Source organism: Rhamphochromis longiceps, linkage group LG13 (genome assembly GCF_057381845.1).
Source record: "Rhamphochromis longiceps isolate RC_006_pf linkage group LG13, R_longiceps_female_GT1.1, whole genome shotgun sequence".
Classification (NCBI taxonomy): Eukaryota; Metazoa; Chordata; class Actinopteri; order Cichliformes; family Cichlidae; genus Rhamphochromis; species Rhamphochromis longiceps.
The window spans coordinates 15,412,756-15,435,153 of NC_140569.1; the positions used below are offsets into that span (position 1 = coordinate 15,412,756).

Genomic DNA, 22,398 nt, shown 5'->3' on the forward strand with positions numbered 1-22,398 from the left:
AAATAAAATGTGACTATAAGGGCAATCACCCATCTGTGATTGAAGCTTATCCAGCTTAGGCACACATTTTTATGACCAAGAAAAAAAACACTTGATAGAGAATGGAAAACAACCAAAAAAGGGGGATCAATTTTTCAGCATGGCCAGTCAGAGTTTTGTCATTGGTATGTGCAGGTTGTTCCAAGGTCCCATCCACAATTCCTCCTCATCTGATAATGTGTGGTCACTGTGGGACTCCAGTGTCTCCCTACTGTTCTTGTGGTTGTCAACTGAAGTCTCTTGCTGCTCAGTGACACACGGGCCACTGCTGTTTCTGTCAATTGTGGCCTTAGCAATATTGGTTTTGGACCCAAAACTTTTAAGCTCTTTAATGGTGGAACCCAGGGAACTACAAGAGGACCGAGTGTTGAGGTTGATGTCCATGTTGGAGGGAACACTCGTACCTCTTTCATTTTCTGCTTCGTTTCCCATGTCCTCAACACTAATAACCGGAGGCGGTTCTTCATGTGTTACGCCCAGCTTTTCTAGTTTTTTAAAATGCTTACCCAGCCGACATGGAGAACCCATCTTTAGGTTGTTTAGATGAGGCGGTCGCCTAGTTCGCACAATAGTGCCATTCTGTGCGAGGTAGATATTCCCGTTTATGTTGCTGTGGCTGTTTGGGAGTCTGTTCCGTTGCGTCTCTGTGCTGCTGTCCTCTGCAGTGGAGCTGGTCTCGTTTTCCCGATCTACAATCAACTTAATCCGCTTCTTTCTCCCAGGCTGAGGAGAAAGTGGAGGGTTATTGTTATTATATTTACTTTTTTTAAGAGGGTGCAGTAAGTGAAAAATCTTTTTTTTAAAAACCCACACACAGAAACAAGTACTGTATAATTAAAAAAAACTGGGAAACAAAGCTGTTTTGAAAAGAATTTGCAGTAACTGTTTAAATCAGAACCTGGCTAAAAACCTGTTTTATCATTTTTTTAAAGTTTCTGTTCTGTGCTAGACTTGCATTTTAGTGAGAAATCTCGTGTTTCCATAGAAAATGACAACCACACAGTAATAATCTGAACATCACAAGAAACACAACCTCCCAAAAAACACACTGAGCAATAAGTTAGTGTTTTGACATGCAAATTTCCACTCTAGAAACACGGCATGAAAACATCAAAGAGAACAGAAAGCCAAAGATGTGAGAAAGAGAGATTCCAATATTGCAGCAGGAAAATCAGGTCCTTTCTTGCTAAGGGGGAATGAGGAAAAAGTGAATGTGAACTCTCTAGAGGCAAGCAATATTTCTTCACTCCCATGCAAGGGTAATTGATTTTATTCACTCTTACTTCACAGTGGACAATATATCTCTCTAGAAGGCAGTTGACTTTCCCTCAGAATCTGAATCAGCATCAGATGTTTCTTCAGTTTCTTCTGAGCTCTTTGATGCACTGCGGGTCCCTGATCCAGAGCCCCTGACTGAGGATCTGTCAGAGGAGATGGCATCCTCGTCCACCTCTGTGATAGGAGACAGTCCTCCATATGTCTCTTCCGAGGTGTCACCAATGCTTCTGATCTCAGAGCGGGCAGGAGGACCAGTGTAGGACGTAGAAGGCCCAGGGTCTCCAGATGCCACACTGGATCTCCTAGATGATCCTGCATCACTGAGTTCGCTGGTGGACTCTTTGCTCTTGTCATCAGCCTCAGAGTCGTCTTCATCCTCCTCTTCACTTTCCTCTGTGATTGTGTCCTCAGATCCACGGCTCACAATAGACTTTCGGGAACTTCGGCTGCCACTAGTTGACTTGGAACCAGCTGAGCTCATGCTGCCCAAAGAACTCACGTCTGAACCAGACATTTTTCTCTGGCTGGACCGAGATAATGAGCCTTCACTTCCTGAACCTGATTCTGGCTCACTGGCTGTCCCTGTCCCCGACTCGGCTTCACTGAGGTCCCCGCTGGACTTCTCTGAGGTTACTGCTGATGATCTAACACTTGAGCCAGATAAAGATGCAGCAGTACCACCACTACCACTGCCACTCTCACTTGTACTTTCACTTCTGCTACCACTGACACTGGAACTCCCACTGACACTCTTTCCAGAAGCACCACTCCCCTTGCTGGCTTCAGTCGCAGAGGATCTCGTGGAAGAACGAACAGAAGAGCCACTTTCTCTAGTGCTGCCTGAAGCTTCCTCAGACTCGTCTTCAGAGTCTTTCTCTGTTTCTGAATCCTTTTCTGTGCTTGTTCCCCCCTCTGTTGCTGAGCCTGTTTGTGATTCTGTTTCTTCCTCAGACTGTGACTCTTTCTCGGTTTCTGACTCTTTCTCAGTTTCTGACTCTTTCTCGGTTTCTGACTCTTTCTCGGTTTCTGACTCTTTCTCGGTTTCTGACTCTTTCTCAGTTTCTGACTCTTTCTCAGTTTCTGACTCTTTCTCAGTTTCTGACTCTTTCTCGGTTTCTGACTCTTTCTCGGTTTCTGACTCTTTCTCGGTTTCTGACTCTTTTTCTGTAGCTGACTCCTTCTCTGAGTCTGACTCCTTCTCTGAGTCTGACTCCTTCTCTGACTCAGATTCTTTCTCACTGGCAGATTCCTTATCCGTCTCTTCTCCTTCAGACTTGGACTTGCTTTCCTCATCGGAATCTCCTGGCTCTTCATCAGGCTCTTCCTCTGAGTCCACGGTGCTTTCATTGGCATCATCCCGGTCTAAATCAACTTTGAGATAATCTCTGTCAACACTGCTTTTCTCTGAGGTTTCATCGTCAGAGCCCTTCTCTTTACTGCTTCCACTAGCACCTGCTTCTGGCTCACTTTCTGTCACACTAATGGACACTTTAGACTTTCTTTCATCCTCACTAGCTGCTTGTGAGGCTTCCTCATCTAGTTCACTGCCAGTGGCTGAGCCACGACTCACACTACTCTGTGACTTTCTTCGGACCTGCAACTTTGTGCCCAAGTTGATTTTCCTCAAGACTTTCCCAAGCTTGCTACGGGCATCAGACTTGCTGTCTATTGGTCCCATAACTGCTGGTCCATCAGCTAGACTTTCCTGGCTGTCAATACGGCGAGCAGACATCAGTTTGGCATAATCCTTGTCCGTCTTCCCGGCGCCAAACATCTTGAACATCCTGGCTTTTTTCCATGGAGATGTGCCAGAAGCACTGGCATCAGATGGCTGCTCTCCTCCCTTGCTGGCAGCCAGAAGTTTGCTGAGTTTCATGACAGACTTCAGTTTCTTGGCAGCCTTAGAAGGTTCACCCTCCTCTGCTGGCTCAGCTTGTTCAATTTCATCCTCTGGTGGCAAATCCCTAAACGCAACTCTCTTCTGCGGACCTCTACCTCGCATGCCACCACGGCCCCTGCCTCTGCCCCGGCCCTAAGATAATCACATTTCATTTAGCAACCATGAATTTGTGAATATAAAGCCATCGTGCTGCATAGGTTTCACACACATTACTGTTCAGTAATACCTTGAACACACAACTTATTAAAACAAATATTTGAGATAATACTCAAGATAATCAGTGAAAGTCTGAAATTCACATTCAAGCAAGGGTAATACCTCAGGGCCATGTGGACTGTAGTAATACCCATCATCCTCCACAATAACCTCTCCATATTCATCATACATGGGTGATATCAGCCTCCGCCGACTGCCGTACTGAGGAAAGTCGTACCTATAGTTGTTCACAGAAAAGGGATTCGAATTAGTTTAGGCTGATGATTAGTTGAAAACACCAAAGTTGACACACTGCAATATTAAAAAAATAAATCTCAACCAGATTTATTACTTTAATATCAAAGACCCACTGTATCATGTAAGGGACCTGTTATTATTAGTGATAGTAAATATTCTGCATTGCAAAGGAAGATTATCAATCTCCTATGGGAACAGGAATTATAGCAATATCAATATACTCACAAAGAATCAAGCAAGCTAGAAGGTTATTTACCCCATATCAGTGTTTTAAAACCTGCATTGTATTTACAGTACAGTGTGATTTGCTCAGTAGCTAATAAAGGGGCTTAGTTTTGCTGTCTGGAATTCTTTCCATTATTATTTTTCAAGTCCTTTCTCTAAATTGCCCTCAATTATATCAGGCTGATCCCATTAATTACTGCTTTTGGTTGTTGTTAATATAACTGAGAACGTCTTTGGTCAGACAGACAGTAATTGCTGTGGTGATTTACTGCACTTTTTGAAATTACTTTTCAATTTAGTGAGAAAGCAAACAAGAGGGGGAAAGCATGCAGGCTAAAAGGCTAAAAGAGTGTTCCTCCAAAAGAAAAGAAGACAAAACAAATATTTCAGTATATTTGCCTGTGTTTGTCAAAATCCTCTATTGAATTACAAGAATGCAACCACATGTGGAAATGGAGACTGTAACAAGCAATAACTAAAAGCCCATTAAAAGCACGTGAATTTAATTAGCTTGTTTAAAGACCACACACTATGTATGCAGAATGCTAACAAAGAAACACAAGAGAGAAGAAAAAAGTGTTAACGGTCAAATTACATAACATCGTATGGTAGCCGCAAACTTTTAAATATATAAATCAAATTTTGCTTTACTATATAATATGAGGCTGTACGCGTTAATGCGGTTGTTTAATGCCTCACCTAGGATGTGAGTTAATATTTACTTTAAAATACTAAATTAGAGAGGTGGCTACACTTTACGTCTGCTGTAAGGCCCGTGCAGTCTGGTGACTGCAGCATTAAAAGCTTAACTGCTAATAAAGTTTGCCCCTCATCTCAAATAGGAGCAGATCAAAGTCTTCACATAGTGATGGTACACTCACTGGCAGTGGCAGCTTTTACAAAAAAAAAAAGTGACATGTCATTAAAATATAAGTTCAGCTTGTTAGAAATGAAGGTGTGATTCAGACAATAATTAAGCTGGCTGGTGAGAAACTACAGAGGCAATTAGAACACTTGATTTCACTACGCACAGTTTTTTCCCCCTAGTTTGTTAGATTTTCGTTCAGCGATTTAAGGCTGGAAGATATAAAAGCTTCTTCCCGTTTTGATAAAAGTTGCAGCATAATTCCCCACAGCAGCGCAAGTCACCTGCAACAGAGCAGGAGCGTTTAATGAATAACAATTTCTCAGCAGCTGTTACAGCTTTGAGTTCCATGTTTTTCCTTTTTAGACCATATGGGCAAAGTAACCGGGCAGCCAAAACAGCCTTTATCCATTAAGCTATGGGAAGAACATTCAGACTCTCAGGTGCCTGACTGAAAGGAGCATAACTGATCTCATTTTGGCAGGAGTAAAGAGGGCAAATGCTTGGATGGTACTGAAGGGGCAGCTTAAGTTATGTGCATCATTTTATTCTGAGCTTCTTTGAAATCTCTCAAAGAGAGCTAGAAGGCAAGGTCAGGATGAAGAGGTCCTAATGATGTAACTTAAGAAAAAAATTTTTTCTAAATGAACCAAGGGAGATCAGGTCCATGGATTAAAGTACAACTGATTAGAGATAAAACAGTCAGTCGGCTGCATGCTCACCCCTGGTCATAATTATAGTAGTCCTGTGTGTAGTAGTCCTGGCCTGGGTCGATACCTGACTCCATGGAGAGTTCCTGCGTTTCAGAGGGGCAGAGAGGGAAATTACTCAGCACTCCTCACAATAAGACATCAGAAGATGAGCAGCAGCAGCACAAAGGGCGGGGAGCATGCACAGCAGAATGACCACAATTGCTTTAAATTTAGAAAAGCAGGTGTGTTTCTACCTCAGGTCTCAGAAGAGATGGCCTCAGCAGTTGCTGTTGCTGCCAGAAGTTAGTAGAGAAGAAGGATAAGGTAAAGGAAGGGACAGGCAGCAGAGAAACAAACATGCGACAGACCTCAATCTACTTCAGATTTAAAGCCAGACAAAGCTGGACTCACTGAAACATCTACGGAGAAGGAAGGTGAAAAGATTGATAAATTATTGATGGAAACAAAGCAAGGAAGGAGAGTGAAAATCCCAGCCAAGCAATGGAGATGAAAGAAACTGCGCTCAATAAAAAGGAAGGAAGAAAGAAAGAAAACATCCCGTGCTTATCTGACACTGACAGTTCAGATGATTTAAAAGATTATTCGAAAGGAAAAAAAGACTTTAATGTCAAACTGACAAAAAGAGTCACACTGTTTGGTTCCTGATTAGTTATTTTTCCACCAGAGGAGAAAAACTCATCCAACTGCTTATCTGCTATTTGACGGGAACATTGGAGAATACGAAAGACTCTCAAAAATCAAACCTAAACTGTAATGTCAGTGTTAGAACTTCTATCACCGCGATCTCATCTTAATCTCATTCACTGTTTTCCATAAAGTGAATCGCAGATAAGAATAATGGGATATAAGCTTCCTCATGCTTCCTCTAGTGTCAAAATGTCTGAGCACAACAATAAGGTGTAAAAACATCACGATGGGAATCCTTACCTGTCGGCCGTACCCTCGCCTCCTGCGTGTCACAGAAAGGAGAAAATAAGATAAATAATGAATATGGACTGACAACAACATTTCAAGTGCTTATAGATAAATTAAATGTTAAGTCTAGTGTGCCTACGTTCTGCTGACCAGAGAAGAAATAACAGCTTTACTTACTCTGCATTTTCAAGTGTTAAATTACAGCGTTGCAGATATTGTTCTGTTTTAAAAAAGGGTGCCTTAGGCTGCAATGTTATCACGCTGGTGTGGGCTGTTTTTTTCTCTCTCCCTCTGTTATCTCATCCAAACAGGAACAATAAAAAAATACAATAAATGCAAATATGGAAAGGGCTGGGAAAATTTGAAAGTCAGTGTTTATAAAGTCATATCTAATGAATCTACCAGCAGATATGAAAAGGACATTGTGATAAAGGGCAGAATTTCTGACTCAAAGAATTTTAATAAAAATCTCTTTGGTTATCACGTCATAATATGCCTACAGAAAGTAATGGATTTCTTTTCTAATGAATTGGGGAAAATCTTAGAAATGTCACTATATTAACCACATGAAAAACAACTCAGAACTCCTCCTGAGGATAAAAGTGCGCCTGCATTGTCTTCAGTACGAGTGAATGAAACGGCAAGTAATGGAGCAGCTCGGCTGAAAGCTCCAGCTTCACGGGCGTACAACTGTAACCTGTCTGGGCCCATAAATGATGATGACTCTCACACACTCAGATATATGGCCAAGCAATGATGTGAGATTCCTCTGGAGAGTTGTAATCTGTTATTATGGGCAAGGATCAGGGGACAGGGCAGAGCCATATGCCACACCTCCCAGGCAGAGTGGACGATGGGACTGGGATCTGATGGATGACCTGTTGGCTTGGCTGCTGGCTACTTCTGTTTCATGCAACATGAAGAAAAATGGCCCAGTGGACAATAGCCATAGGAAGTTTGCACAAGAGAGGAGTTGGCAGAAGATGTGTGATGAAGAAATGTTATAGAAAAAGAGGTAAGAGTGGTGAACTCAAAATTACAGCAAGACTGGAATATTGAACAGCCTTGTATCGTATCTATAACAGGAGGGTGATGTTGGCTCTGTTAATAAGTAGCTTTACTATCTGGCGGTGCAGATATTTACATGGAGACTAAAAATAGAATCTTTATCACCCTGCTGGTACAACAACATGTAGTAAAGCAAAGATAAACATGAAAAGGTTGAAAAATATAAAGATGAGGAGCTTGTTTTACCACATTTTTTAAAATTAGATATGTAACTGGAGTGAGCACCCTTTTATCTTAGCAAACAAACAGAAAAACAAAAAGAAACGGGGAAATATAATCACATTACCACCATCTTTGTGCAGAGATAACAAAGCTATCTATCAAAGCTCACAAATTAGCAGGATGCTATATTACTAGCGATCCATAACTGTCTAGCCAGGACAGGAAATGGCCAATTTTCATCATTCACAGGCACAACTGGTTACTGGCTGGTCAGTCTCATATACGTCTGTTATAAGCCACTCTATTTCATGCGTCACAACATGCAGACAAATACAACTATTTGTGCTGTGAGTGTGCACAAACTTCTACAGAGTGAAGACACCGGGTTTCCCAAAGTAAACCATCGAAGGTTGACCACGGTCATCCTTTGATGGTTTACTTGGTTTTAGTGCACTAAAACATTTGTCACAACGAACCTAATCAGACACCTAAATAGCCTCACACAGCTGAGCATGGACATTTTAAAGAAGCTAACAAAGACAAAGTGGCTACAGCTAAAGCTATTCAGGGCTCACAGCCAGCAGCCTCGGTAAGAGCCTCGGTATTAGTGAAGGATCGAAGAAGTCAATCTCCTCTTAGTTGGTAAATTTCTAAACATAATAGAAAGTCTACTAGGTGTATGAAATTTGTTTTGTTACATAAATCTGTTGTACCTGCTTTTGCCAGTAAGGTAACATATGTCAAATAAAGGTGGGTGTACAGCAACACATTTTCAGTTAAATATTAGTACGTCTAGTAGAAAACCACTTTATTTTCAGTTTTTTTAAGGGGGAGAGAAGATCTTACAACCTACTCATGCTTGAGGAAAATTGTGAAGTTGAATCATTTCTTCTTATTATTTTTTTCTTATTGTGAAAATTATATTTTGCATTGAAAAAAGCTGATTTTTGTTTGCAAATGCTGCCAGTTATAGTTCTTAGAAAAAAATCAAAACGGCCAAAATCTAGTATTAATCTGAATCTGCCAAGGATATTGAGGTTGATGCATATCTATTTATCAAATGCTACCTTGTTTGTTTTAGCTGTAACCCTGATATTATAGCTAATTTATTGTGGCTTTCGGGTGTGTTTGTTTCCTTTGGACAGAGCTGTTTCTTTATAACAGGATTTAGTTAAATATCTATTATGTGGACCAGAATAGAAGGATTATTTTCTAATGTAACTCACAGAAAGACAGCTGCAAATCACCAAATGTTTAACTTTTCTTAACAAACAATAAATCTGGTATAAAGCTGCTTACTAATCGGCATTTTTTGTGCACACACCCGCTGTTTTCTATAGGATACTGTATAATGATTGGTTTGTATTTTCTCAGTTGCAGCTTAGATAATTCTACTAAAAACATAGTAATAATAATGGATTGGATTTATATAGCGCTTTTCAAGGCACCCAAAGCGCTTTACAATACCACTATTCATTCACTCTCACATTCATACACTGGTGGAGGCAGCTACAGTTGTAGCCACAGCTGCCCTGGGGCAGACTGACAGAAGCGAGGCTGCCATATCGCGCCATCGGCCTCTCTGGCCAACACCAGTAGGCAAGTAGGGTAAAATGTCTTGCCCAGGGACACAACGACCAGGACAGAGAGCCCAGGGATCGAACCGGCGACCTTCCGGTTACAGATGCGATTCCCAACCCCCTGAGCCACGGTCGCCCAAACATAGCACGTTATGTGTATGTTACTCTTGACTTTGACTGGTTTTTTTTTTGCATTCCCAATCAAAACTTTTTCTGAGAATAATTCTCTAGAAATAAACTGTTTAGCTTTCCTTTCTTTATTTTTTTTGATATTACTGCATTGAACTGTCAGCTGGAATACAAAACAATATTGATAAAACCAACTGTAAAAAAAGAATATAAAGAAGACAATCCATTAAGACGGCTCTTGGGGTTGAAAGAAACAGCGTGTGATCACCTAGCCTCTTTGCAAAAGAGATTACCCCATGCAGTGAACATGGAATACAGAATTAGAGGACCTTCGATCAGCCCATCAGGGGAACATGTGATGAATCAAACATTACATTGCTCTGGAATTGAGGTATGCTAAGACCATTTGCCTTAGGGCATGGAAGCTGAAACAAACACATAAAGGGTATATAGCAGAAAGACAGAGCGGAGAGAAAGTGAGAAACATGAACACAAGAAGAAGAAAAAAAAGAAGAGAACGGGAGCAGAGGCTGCATTGCAATGAGTCTAAAGAAGGTAATAGAATCTCCAGAGGACCAAAAGGAAAGATTAACAAGAAGAGGCCAAGGATTGGAAAGTATCAGAACTAACTGCAGGGAGAGGGGCGGTGTAAGAGACAGAGAAACGCAGGCAGGGAGAAGGTCAGAGGAATAGAAAAGGAAAGGAGAGAGTAACAGTAGTTGACAGTCCCACAGGCAGCAACCCTGGTTAACGATTGATTGCTTCTCTAATTAGCCTTTTCCAGAGTGCAGACGAACATCACAGTGACTACTTTATCATGCTGAGAGGATCTTTGCGGACATGTGAATAGACAGGTCCCCCAGCGGTTGGCTCTCTTAATTCAACATGAGCCTCCTGGGATCAGCCGATGTATATCTTTTTATAGCTTCAACCAACATAAGAGGCTTTCAAATAAACGTAGCTGGTACAGGCATTCACTTGTTTGAATAAAGACACTGTGTACAGCTTGTCATATTATATTATCCCGTATTTTTCGTTTGCTTCAGTATACATATTTTTGATTCTTTATGTACATATTTCACAGAATCCCACATCTCTTAAGGTTAGATTTCATTTTCAGTCACCATGTTATGTACTTAAATACACCTACAAGTAACAACTTTCTGAATATGGGATTACCCTCACTGAAAACTGAGAAGCTTATTCCATAGATTTACATACCTTTGGGAAATTGGTGAAAACAGATATTGAGAAAAAAAAAAAAAAAAAGGTCTAATATTATGTTGTTCTTCTTGCCTGATTTGGATTCTGGATGAAGCAATTGCATACTAAATTTTCATGCTCTTATCTCAGAGAAGAAGTAAAAGAACAAATTCAAAATCCCCAATATGAAGCCAGCCAGTGGTTGAAGAAACAGACCCCAGGGCTGTGGGACTTGAAAAAATGCTATTTAGTATAATTTAATTAAAATAGTTTTGGCTATGAAATGTTAATGTTAAGATTAAGATGGTGCATATGTATAACATGCTGAACCGACTAATCCGTGAACTCAGGGGCATACTTAATGCTATCACAGTCCTCATACCAGTTCACATAATTAAAATATGAAAAAAAAAGCCAAACCCATACTAAATATGCAAGCCTCTTTTTTATACTGCTAAGAAAGGATCTGAGGACATTCCTTGGCTGATGGCTCTAGAATTTGAAAAAAAAAAAAATGACATGACTAAAGCATACACTAACTGTATACAACATAAAATGCAGAAACAACAGGAAAAAAACAGGCATGGAAATGTAGAAATGAACATAATGAGAATATGGAGACAAAGGAAAAGTCAGAACACAGTGGACTGAGAAGTAACCTGCTCACTGAGCTCAGCAGTGTTTGGACTGTTTGAGTTCAGTTGGCTTGTCTGCTGAATGTCTGCTGCTACGTTCGGTTTACTTGCAGCATTTCCAGCACAATTCATACTTGTTGAGTTGATTTGGACTTCAGAGCTGGAGTTGTTTGCTTTTGGCATGCTCTGCTCCTCACTGGTGTCAGAGCTTTGCAGTTTGTTAGTACACTCTGATTCCTCAGTCACTTGTGGTTTCGTGCTAAACTTGGGCATCTTACAATTTTTGTCTACTTGGCTGTACAGGTTGGCAACAGACCTTTCTATGTCAGCTAGATTCTGGATGTTTTTCAGGATCCCTTTAAGCTCCTTCCTCCCACCGTCAGCTTGTGATGGTGAAAGCGGAGGAGGGTGTTTTCGTTCGGAAACAGGGCGAAGGGAAGACACGGGCGGCAAAGAGGTTGGGATAAACTGAACGACTGGGCGTGGCTGATTGCTAGCAGGTGATAGAGAGGGAGGCAGAGGTGGTGGGGGCGGAAGAGTGATGTGTTTATTGACAGGAGGAGGAGAAGAGGACTGAGAAGTACATTCAGGTTTATGAAGGGAGGAAAGTGGAGGTGGAGGTGGAGGAGGAGGAGGGCTCGAGGGAGGAGGTGTGGGCGGGGAAGTTGGACGTGGCTGCTGCTGCAGTGGAGGAGAAGGCGGTGGATTTTCTGGTGGGTCAGGTATGATCTCCACAGTGATATGGCATGGCTCCTCTGTCAAATATTTGGAGATGCCAGAGCTAAACGTCTTGAGAATAGGCGCAGTTGATTTCTGGCTAGCCAGGGGAAGTGGCTCATCTCCCCGGGTAATGCTAAAGCTGGGGGGCACATCTCTGCCCACAGACATTGGACTGTAGGGGTAATCGATGATGGATAGCAGAGCCTCTGAGGTCAGCTCCAGCATGTCATCACTGTCTCTATCCCTGACAAGGATGGAAGAGAGGGAGCCTGCGGGTGCTCTATTTTGCTTGAGGGTTTGCTCCTGGAAGCCCCGATGCCCAAACTGGCTGGCCTGCTCACGGAATGACAACTTGGTCTCTGTGCTGCCACTCGCGTGAAGTATGTCTGAACTCGCTGGCCTTTGCTCGCCACTCATGCCTGCCTGGAGTATCTGCAGCTCCCATTTGGCTGGGTCTATAAGAGCCTGTCTCCTTGGTACCTCATAACCATGCTGTCCTCCATGAATGCGACCAGGCATTGACCAGACGAACCCTGACCCTGCTGTGTGGGGAGGAGAAAAGGAGAACCGCTTTTCAGATGGGCTCTCCCCACGTGCGTCAGGACTGCAGAGAGGAGTGTTATCATCATAGACAGGGTTGTGGGTGGTGAGTGGGTTGTGGTCAGAGAGGAAGGTCACGTTGCTCTCTGACTTGGGTAAGTTGACACGGAGTGCTCCGTTGCTGCGGGCTGCAATGGCACGACAGGCAAAGGTGCTAAGAATCCTCTGGTGGTCAGCCTCCTCAATGACAGAGTTTTTAGCCCTGCCCCGGCAAAAGATGGAGGTGAAGAAGAAAAAGACTTGAAACAGATAAAGACTGATAGGTTTGAGCTGAATAAAGCAAAGAAACAAAGGGTGAAGCAAAAGCAACTGTGTGAAAATATCTTGACAGACAGTCTCTCGTAGTACTGTGACTCAGAAATTTGTTTTGGGTTTTGGATGATTAAATATCTGCACAGTATAAAGTAACTAAAGCGCATCTGCGTTCTTAAGAAATCAAAATAACAATGATTTGAATAAACTTTGCAAACTTAAAGAAATTACAAATCAAATATTGAAATTGTGAAATTATTACACTGAAATATATGAGCTCAGTAGCCATCATGAACCTATGCAGGATGCATTAGTGCCATCGGTCACAGCACAGAGAGATGTAGAGAGCAGTGAAACTAAGAGCAGCACAGTACAAAAGAACACAACAGTCTAATGGGACGCAAGAGAGGAGACATCTACGGCGATATCTTATGAAATGCACTACCTCTAACCAAACTAAGCCTTCTCTTTTTTCTCACAAGAATGAAGTACGTGCATGAAAACCCACTAGGTCTTTCCACCCTTCATCAAGATCAATTACCAAACAAACTATGCCACTTAAATTCCAGAATTTAAGTATATTAATTATGTGCATATGTTTAAAAAAAACAACTAAGCAGGCAGGGCAACAAGGACATTTTTCTTGCAAAATTTACGCACAATATTGTTCATATTTATTGACCTCTGTCATGTTTTGGCATTACTTACTGCAGTCTGAATCCAGAGAGACAAGGGAATTGAAAATGAATGAGAAGATATAAACACAGACAGATGGTAAGAAGACTAAAGGAGAAATATCAGAGGTGTTAATGGAAAATGAAAACATGGATGAAGCGTCGACACGAGGGTACGGCAGGTTTCTGCATTTTAAACTCAAATACCAGACTGATTAACTTCTGTCTACATTTGACACCATGCTGCGTGCATACAGTATAACTTTGAGAGCTTTTGTTTTTCACAGATGGAAATGTATAATTTTAACAATATGATTGTTTTTAAGAGAAACTCTTCTTCTTCCTGGTGAAAACTGGGAAATAAGCTCCGTGTACACAATTCTTAGCTACAATACAATAATGCCCATAAAAATTCTACTTATGCTACAGAATCAAATGTTTCTGCCTACATTTAAAAACTGCGGTGGGCATATTGTGGACGCTCTTCGTAGCTTAATGTTAGGTTTACATTTTTTTTTAAAATGCAAAAGTGACATTAGAAGCAGTATTCCTTGAACGAGCTGAAAATCAAAATTGCTAAGCCCATTACCTCAGCAGTTTAAATGTAGTCTCATTTAATCTGCAAACATTAACATTTCATCACACATTTAGGGCAGGATTTAATATTAAAGCTGAAATTCGATTGTGCTGATGGCAAAACACTTTGGACCAAAGTTAGGGAAGCACTTAATGTAGGCTACCGCAGGTTACATTTTTAAAGGTAACTCGTGACAATCCTTGAACTTGGACATTATTCTGTATTTGTTTCTATTTCTAGGAAACCATGTGCTTTTTTATTAACCTAAACACACTCTTACCTTAAGAGAGGTTCTTGCTAAAATGCATAGGCACTCAACTAGAAACACATAGATACGCTAAAATCTAGTCACCTGCTGTGCTGCACCATACGGTGCAGTTTGCAGACATCAAAAGTGGATCATAGTTACAGAGACAACAAGCAGAGAGATCCTTTGATGCAACTATTAATGTGTCTCAAGCAGTGTGGAGACTCCTGAGGTCAACATCCAGAGCAGCCAGTGGCCATTTCAGAAAAGAGGATTGATAGAGGGGTAATATTTTTTTCTGAGCTTGAATAAAACACTCACAGGGAGAAACCTGCGAGGCCAGATGCAGCAGCATCTGATCATGGGGACTAGAAGAAATGCGTGGGATGGGAAAATACTTAGAGGACAAGCTTGACTCACATGCTGCTGTCGCCCAACTCTTCATAGAGGTTAGCAGTGGGAGCAGCTGCCGGAGCTGCTTTCCCTCCCGGTGGTAAAGCCATCTGAATCCTGGCAGTTTTGGCACACTCTGCTTGTCGCCTGCACAAAGTGTTAATGTGGTTAAGAATAAACCAGACACATGACTTATGCATCAAGTCTCTACTATGAATTACCCATGTGTTTTGAGAAGTCATTCTCACCCCAGAAAGAGGAACACGAAGAGATATTCTAGATGCAAAATTCAGTTTTAGCAACATCAAGCTTTTAAACTATATAAAAAAAACCCTCCAAAACCATTTTGCAGCAATTAGCTGTGGTATTCTTTTTTATTTAATTTATTCACTAATGTTAGTCAAACAATTTTATTAAAATGTATCAAAACAAATAGCCCTTGTCTCACACTGCATTTTAGGCTGATTTGTTTTGTCAATTGCAGAGTAATAATATAATAATCAGCTTCTTTTGGCTTGCAAGGAAACAGTCAATGCTGCTGCAGTTGTGCAAGTAAGATTTGAAAAGCATTTTCATGGTTTTCAGCTATGTGCTAGATTATTCAAGCTTATTTCTTTTGAAATACAGACTAAAAATTATGCAAATGCAGTATACTGTATGTGTAGCAAAAGACATGATGAATGTGCCAACTCAACTGTATCCAGCAGAGTGACAAGTGTAACTATAATTTTTCTTTTGAATCTAATCAAATTTTCCACATTAAGAGAAACTTTTCAGCCAAAAATGCACATTCAGTATGTGACCTAGAAGATGAATCAGCCTTGCTCTGTGCCCTTAATGCTAGAGACACCTCAAAAGGTTGGCATTAGCTGGCAAGCATTCTGTTCATCACATTTTCACAATATTCAACTCGACTTTAAATAACTAATAATAAAGATGAAAGAAAGTAGTGTCACAACCACACAGACACACACATCGAGCAATGAGCAGCCACTTGTAAAACATGAGAAATTACTTACTCTTTGAACCTGATCACAGCGTTTTTGATGCAGAGCAAAGGAGATGAAACAAGAAGAGAGAGAGATGGGGGACAAAAAAAGACATGAAATTATATAACTATAATTACATAATTTGGCACGAGTGCAACCTCACAATTTCGATGCTTTGAGGTATTTATCTAAACGCAAAATAAGTAACATTTTTATACTTCAAATTGCCGTTACGTATTCACAACTACATTCAGGTGCTCGACGTGAATGTGCAAATTGATGTCTTAAATAATATATTCATCATATATTCAAATTTAGACAACAATGAATTATGTTGACAAACACAACTGAGAAAATTAACTTTACCAGAGTAATGTCGCCACCAACAAAGCACCATCTGCTACGACAGTTTGTGTGTTAGGTCTACTGTCACCATCAATAGTTTTCTGCTGTGTGTCTGATCTGTGCATTTGAATAAGTACAACCGCTCTACCCATCTGCCATGAATAAATATTTCTCAAATATTACCGTTTACGGTACACTTGCAGCATACCAACATTTAGATAAGAACCTGGCTTTTGCCAAATGAGAGTTCAATTATCACACCAGTCTGAATGATGCTTCAAAGCAAAAAGTGTCATATTTTTTTGAGGATTGCACTGCGCGCATCTAAGGGAGAGAGGGCACCGTCTGTTGTGTGTGTCGGGCAGAGATGATTAAGTAGCATGAAGACGCACTGTGACGGTCACAATTGGCTGTAGATGTTTGTCACAAATGAGTGTTAATTAATCTGCTTTCACACAGCATGAGCAGGGAGATTAGCCCAGCAGAGTGCGCAGTCAGCATGTCTGATGAGAGCGAGAGATACCGAGGAAGAGAGTTGGAAGTGAGAGAGAGATAGAGAGACGCACACACAAAAAGCTAAAACTAACGCAAGAAGTGCTCTTATTTTATCTTAAATACACTTTTCAGTGATGCTGTTTGCGGTTTCGCTGGCTTTGCTCTTACAAGCCACAGGAAACACGATATTAACATTAAGCTACATTCCTACAATAACTATCTGATTCGTCTGTGCAGAGCAAACCTTTCAATAAAACCCAGAGTGACATGCAATATCTCCTAAGACGATGACCTGCTAAATTAAAATTTATTCGCTGACATCCAGTTAAAGCCTAGTGATTATTATAGTAATACTGACTGTTTGTAGGTGACCATGACGATGAGAATGGCAGGGATGCAGCAAAGGATAATGATGATCGCCAGGGCCAGGAGGGCACCCTCTGTGTAGCCGACAGCCTGGGCAGCCTTTTTCACACTGGCTACAATATCTGGGGAGCGAATCTCAAGAATGCGGCCACCTTCACCCAGGTATGGCTGAAACTCCTTATTGATTTCCAGCACGTTCCCATCAAGAAATCTGTATTCCACATACAAAAAAGACACTTACTTTGTAATCAATGTCAAGAGAACATAATAAATGTTTTTTATTAAATATTATTAAAAATGTGTCAAAAGGCAATATATTACAGTTCCTCAACATGAAGCATGATGATGAATCATCTAAATCTGCAGCTGTTTTACTTCTTAACAGGCTTTGTAACAAGTTTATACTCTTTTACACATTATGTTTTGCCACAGCAGTCTCCTGCTTACAGAGGACAGCTCTAATTACTCACTGTAGGTAGTTTACAGCTAAAGGAACCTATTTTCTAAAGAATGTGTAAATAGAGAGAGTAAATACTGAACACAAGACATGAATCATACTGATCATAATAATTAGCATTAAGTGCAAATGAAAAGCAATTATAATACTTACACTTTTCTACAAGTGTCAATTTACACTTGTTTTTCTGCATAAACCAATGGCAGTATATGCGTCAATATTTTCAAAAAAAACATACATGCATACAAAGCAATTCATTTAGAGAGGATGCAATGTTACTATGCAAAACAAACCATTCCAAAAGGACAAGCGTACATACATATGTAACCACCATCACTTTTGTTTTTCTGTAAGGTGATGTGGCAATCTGTACTCTAGACTGTGACAAGTGGGAATAGGTGGAATACGACTTAATGCACTGATCCACTTACAATGTTGTATTTCTCCCTCTCCTCCTGTGATCTGGCTATATGACATACAATTACCCCACAACATTGTCAGACATGCGCTGCATGCATAAAAAGCCCATCTCCGCTAATCTAAATTACTTTTTCTGACAGTATCTGTATCTAAGGAAGTAGATCTTATTAAATCAAGGATGTAGCAGACCTCTTTTAAAATTAGCTTGTAAGTCTTAAAAGCTAGAAGTACGAAGATGTCAAATAATTTAGGTAAAAAAATAATAATAATAATAATCTGATTTTATTGGATGTGCCACCTTACGTGAAATGATGTGGTGCTCCTCCTGATAGTGGAGGGCATAAAGGTGTTTGTAGATTAATTTACTACCACGCTGCTTAAAGAAATGCAGAAATGCTTTGCAAAATATAAAATCATACTTTGCAAACAATGAATACCACTTTTTAAATTAAATATAGTGCCAAAACATCATGTTAAATGTTTAAAACTGTTACTTTTTTTAATGCATGATTATTTCAAATTTAATGCCATAGACAACCTTTTAAAAGTCGGTGCAGGATCGTGTTTGCCACTGTGTTACATCAATTCTCCTTTTAAGAATTTGTGACCAGAGCAAACCAATTAAGTTTTCCCATTCTTGCTTAATATATTTCTATTGCCCAATAGTCTGGGCGTCCATAGCCACAATTTCCCTTTCAGAATTTAGGGCAGTCTGGATTGCATCAAAGTACTATTTTCAATTATATATTGTGTTTAAATAACTTACAAATTATTGAACTCTGTTTTTGCAGAGGACAGTTCCAGGCTGCTAAGCATAAAGTACACGGATGCAATTTAATCAAGAGTGGAAGCCGGAACTCAGAATGGGCATGCTCTCATATGCTGGTCAAGTTTATTAAGATCTGTTGCTGATCAGTTCAACAGAAGGGATGGGAAACATCAAAACAGTGAGTGAAACACTTTCCTGAGGTGCCAGGAAAGAAGGCCAAGGTCTTCTTTCCTCTGATAGGATGACAAAGTATCTTGTACTTATTTCTACTGTGGTGCTGTGCGCCTCTTTGGTGTTTAAGCACACTCTCTGGCAGACTGTGGGCACTCTCTTCAGCTTTATGTCCGGAAATAAAAGGAATAAAAATGTATTGCTGGCATATCTCCCAGCCCTCAGAACAGTCTTTGAGGTACTGCAATGATGGGTGGATGGACTGATTGAAATATTCCCTGCTCCAGTCTCACTTTGTCCCTCCATGACCTCATTGCTTCTTTTCTCCCTTGTATCTTCCACTTTCCTATGACATATTTCAGTTGCAGTGCACCAGCAGCATAATCAAAGTCTTTTAAAGAAAATAGAGGCAGTGAAGTGGAGATGCTGTAGAGGAGGAAGCTAAAGGGAGTCTGAAAAAGACATATTTGCTGACTCACTGCTTGAACAGAGGGTAAAAAGAGGCAGCAGGGAAAACATGCAGCACAGCGGGGACATTAGGACATCAATTTAAACCAAATGGTGGACTGAACTTCTTGTAACACAATTCACCCACTCACTTGAAAAGCTCCTGACGTGAAATGGCCCTGTTCGTGAGTGGGTCAATGGCGTATACCATCAGGTCCGACTTAGAGTAGTCTTCTAACTCAAAGCCATCACCATGGCGACGTGGCCCGATAGCCTCTACAATCACCTTGGCACCTGGAATCTGGTCCTGGACGTGGCGCTCCAGAATACTGAGATACACACAGATGAAACTTTGTATCCTATACTTTACATTGTATAAATACTATATGTGCAAATACATACACAAACATTTTATACACTTAAAGAAAAAAACTGAGAAAGATGAACTATAGAAGGTAAAATCCAGGTTCAAACAATTTCTAATGCCCAAAAGCAATATGACAGCCACCAAGATTAAGTACTCCAATCTGGCAGTGATTATCCCATTGGGCAGCAGTTTGTCTCTCCACATTGGGCTCTGGCAAAGTAAGGCTCTGATAATCCTTTTCAGGAAGGGAAAAATCCACACCTCAAATTACAGCCGATAAAGGAAAGCCTTGCCGCCGCCAAGGTGGATAAACAGTTTGAGCACTCAGGTAAAATGGCCCTGGATCATCATCAGCGCTGTGCAAAATCTCAAATGGCATCACTGTAAAGAGCGTAACACAACTAATGTCTCTGTTTTTCAGCCTAAAGAGCTGTGTCACTTCTGTGAGAAAGACACAGTAAGCTCTTAAAAAACAGCTATTAACACCCATTTGCCTTTCAGATTGACTAATTAAGCTAAACACTGTGCCCTAAGAGCGGTAAAAAGATGCTTCATGAATCTCTATCATTAATTAATCTAAACTGGGAGAACCGACTCTAGAGGACAGACTCATCTGTCTAATTGGCCCATCCATGATCTTAATTGATCAGTCAATGTTTACTGTACACAAAAAAGCTGCCCAAAAAAACCCCTACACAGGTTTTTATGAAATATCCATCTTTACTAATGCATATTTGCTTTTATTAATTGTTCAACCAGCTGACTCATATGCATCACTCTAGTCCTTACATTTTTAATGGAAATTAAAGTTCGGCCTTGAGCCTTATGTCGCAATAGACAAAACTCAAGCTGAATTTTCTTTTCTGTGCCAGTTTTAGCTGGGAAATCTTTTAAAGAAAATAATTTCAGATGAGAAAATAATAGGTTGCATAGCTGAGATTAAAAGAAAAAATATTGCAAAGGACATTTGATGAAAGGAATACTTCATCTTACACATGATCTTGCATGAAAAAAAAAACTGTGTTAGTAATACATACCGCTTCTTTTCATTAAAATTTGTTTTTTTTAACTTATGTTTAATGAAATGTGAGCTGTGTCCTACCTAATGAGCTCTTCCCTCTTCTCTTCCACTAAAGTGGGTGGGACAGTGGACACAACAACCTGCATGTCCAATGCGTTGACCACAGAAACCTGGGAGAAAGTGTGAGATAGCGGGAAAGACAGAAAAGAAAGATAAAGTTTAAAAATACACCGTGTAAGCCAGTTATTGACACATCCTACCGTATGTTAAATCATTGAAATGCTTCTTTAGGTGGACCCACTAGTCGCCAGCTTGTATCTGTGCCATGCAGCAAACTTAAGAGCACCTAATTCCAGTGCCAGAGTTAAGTGCATAGGCAACAGCCTCTGTGCTCTGAAGCCAAATTTCCCATGTGGCTCCTGTGAAATTAGGTTTCCCCTTGAAAATTAACAAGCACCATAGTTAAGCACTCACTAGTCTCTCATATACAGCCAATGTCCCACACCCTCCTTCTGTCTCGTTAGAGGCTTGTTAGCTAGACATATTTCACTGCAGTAAAAAATAAGCTTGGCCACAGTCAGGAAAGATAAGCATTGAACTGGGGGCAAAGCTGAGCCCAAACACAGCGGGTGCATGCGTAAATGAGTGGGAAACAGACATGCACTCAGAAAAAGACACAGACATATATTTAGATGAACGCGCACGCAGGGAGAAGTGCATAATGTTTGCAGAGCTAATACTCATGGATAAAAGAAAGACTTTAATTGGATCATCAGCTAGTGGCAGAGGCCACATATCGGGGTGTGTTGTACATCCTGTGAATAATTCAATAGACTGGAACCAAAACATTTAATACTCAACAGAAATAAAAACAAAGCAAAACAAAACAAAAGGCAGGGATCATCATGTAAGATCATAAACCACAAGGTATTATGAAGAGAAGCTTTGCACGAAACAAATCAAACTCGCTCTCACGTATTAGCATCATTTCTGAGGTTGTTTCTTAACGCAAGATCTTTTTTTTAGAAACTGTCTCAGGTTATACACATTTATATACTGACATGGACATTAACAACACAGAAGTATAATATTCCAAATAACTCAAATAACAGGTCACACTGATATCAAACCAGAAAAAAAAACACATCTGAAAAGAATTATCTATAAAACTTTTTTTTTTAATATCACAAAAGAAACTCTTTTACTGAATATGTTTCTGCATCTTTTTATTTGAGGATGACATTACAGCCTCTTACAGCAACACATATTTACCAGAATTTCTTTTATGTATTCTTCATGGGTTCTCAATTGGGCTGATGTCAGGAGATGATGGAGGCCCACGCAATGATTTTTCTTCCTTTTGTGTGCCTCCCTCGGTGGTTTGGCATTAGGCTCAGTCCGATACTGTATCAAGTTTTTTCGAGTTTTGTGGGACTTGATCCCTCGCTTGTAATACTGATAACTCATTTGACCTCAACTTTCCTTAATATGCTCTTAGCACTACTTGTCAGTGCTCTAAATCCCCCACAAATCTTTTCATGGTTCAGTCATCTTTCTTCACCTTTCAAAAAATATCAATGTTCTCATGCAAAACACAGCACTCGTGCTTTTTTCGTTAGAAAGATTTCCCTTTCTTCAAATACTGCATGACAGATGTGACTCGCTTATTAATCTGATACAACCTCTTTAAGTAGTCTTAATGAAGACCCTCTAATGCAGTGAAGTAATTAACAATGCCGAGATTCATACAGTGATGCAAAAGAGATGAGAAACAGAACAGGCAGATAAATGAAAACCTTATTATGCTAAAATCCTACTTAAATGTCTAATTTGGACCATGATATGAAACAAAGTACACACTCAAGGCATACTCCAGTATTGTACTTTGATATAGTCCCAGGACTTTAGTTTAAAATCTGTGTA

The 22,398-nt window shown here is 40.3% G+C and overlaps 2 protein-coding genes across 2 annotated transcripts in view; both read right to left on the reverse strand.

Moving 5' to 3' along the window:
* Positions 1-622: 622 nt before the first annotated feature.
* Positions 623-22,398, reverse strand: part of LOC146655540 (protocadherin-15-like) — a 218,506-nt gene continuing 196,730 nt past the window's right edge. The window contains exons 29-38 of the mRNA XM_085427953.1: positions 20,557-20,645; positions 19,240-19,416; positions 16,816-17,034; positions 15,648-15,656; positions 14,656-14,775; positions 6,401-6,422; positions 5,483-5,556; positions 3,536-3,650; positions 1,323-3,349; positions 623-762 (exon numbers count right to left, since the gene is read on the reverse strand). Of these exons, the coding sequence (XP_085284079.1) occupies positions 1,346-3,349; positions 3,536-3,650; positions 5,483-5,556; positions 6,401-6,422; positions 14,656-14,775; positions 15,648-15,656; positions 16,816-17,034; positions 19,240-19,416; positions 20,557-20,645 (2,829 nt within the window). The 3' untranslated portion in view covers positions 623-762; positions 1,323-1,345. The remainder of the gene's footprint in view (positions 763-1,322; positions 3,350-3,535; positions 3,651-5,482; positions 5,557-6,400; positions 6,423-14,655; positions 14,776-15,647; positions 15,657-16,815; positions 17,035-19,239; positions 19,417-20,556; positions 20,646-22,398) is intronic.
* Positions 10,629-14,590, reverse strand: LOC146655541 (protocadherin-15-like). Its single transcript, XM_085428798.1, has 2 exons — positions 14,557-14,590; positions 10,629-12,808 (listed from the first exon to the last, which is right to left on the reverse strand). The coding sequence occupies exons 1-2, from the start codon at positions 14,588-14,590 to the stop codon at positions 11,163-11,165; spliced, it is 1,680 nt and encodes a 559-aa protein (XP_085284924.1). The 3' UTR covers positions 10,629-11,162.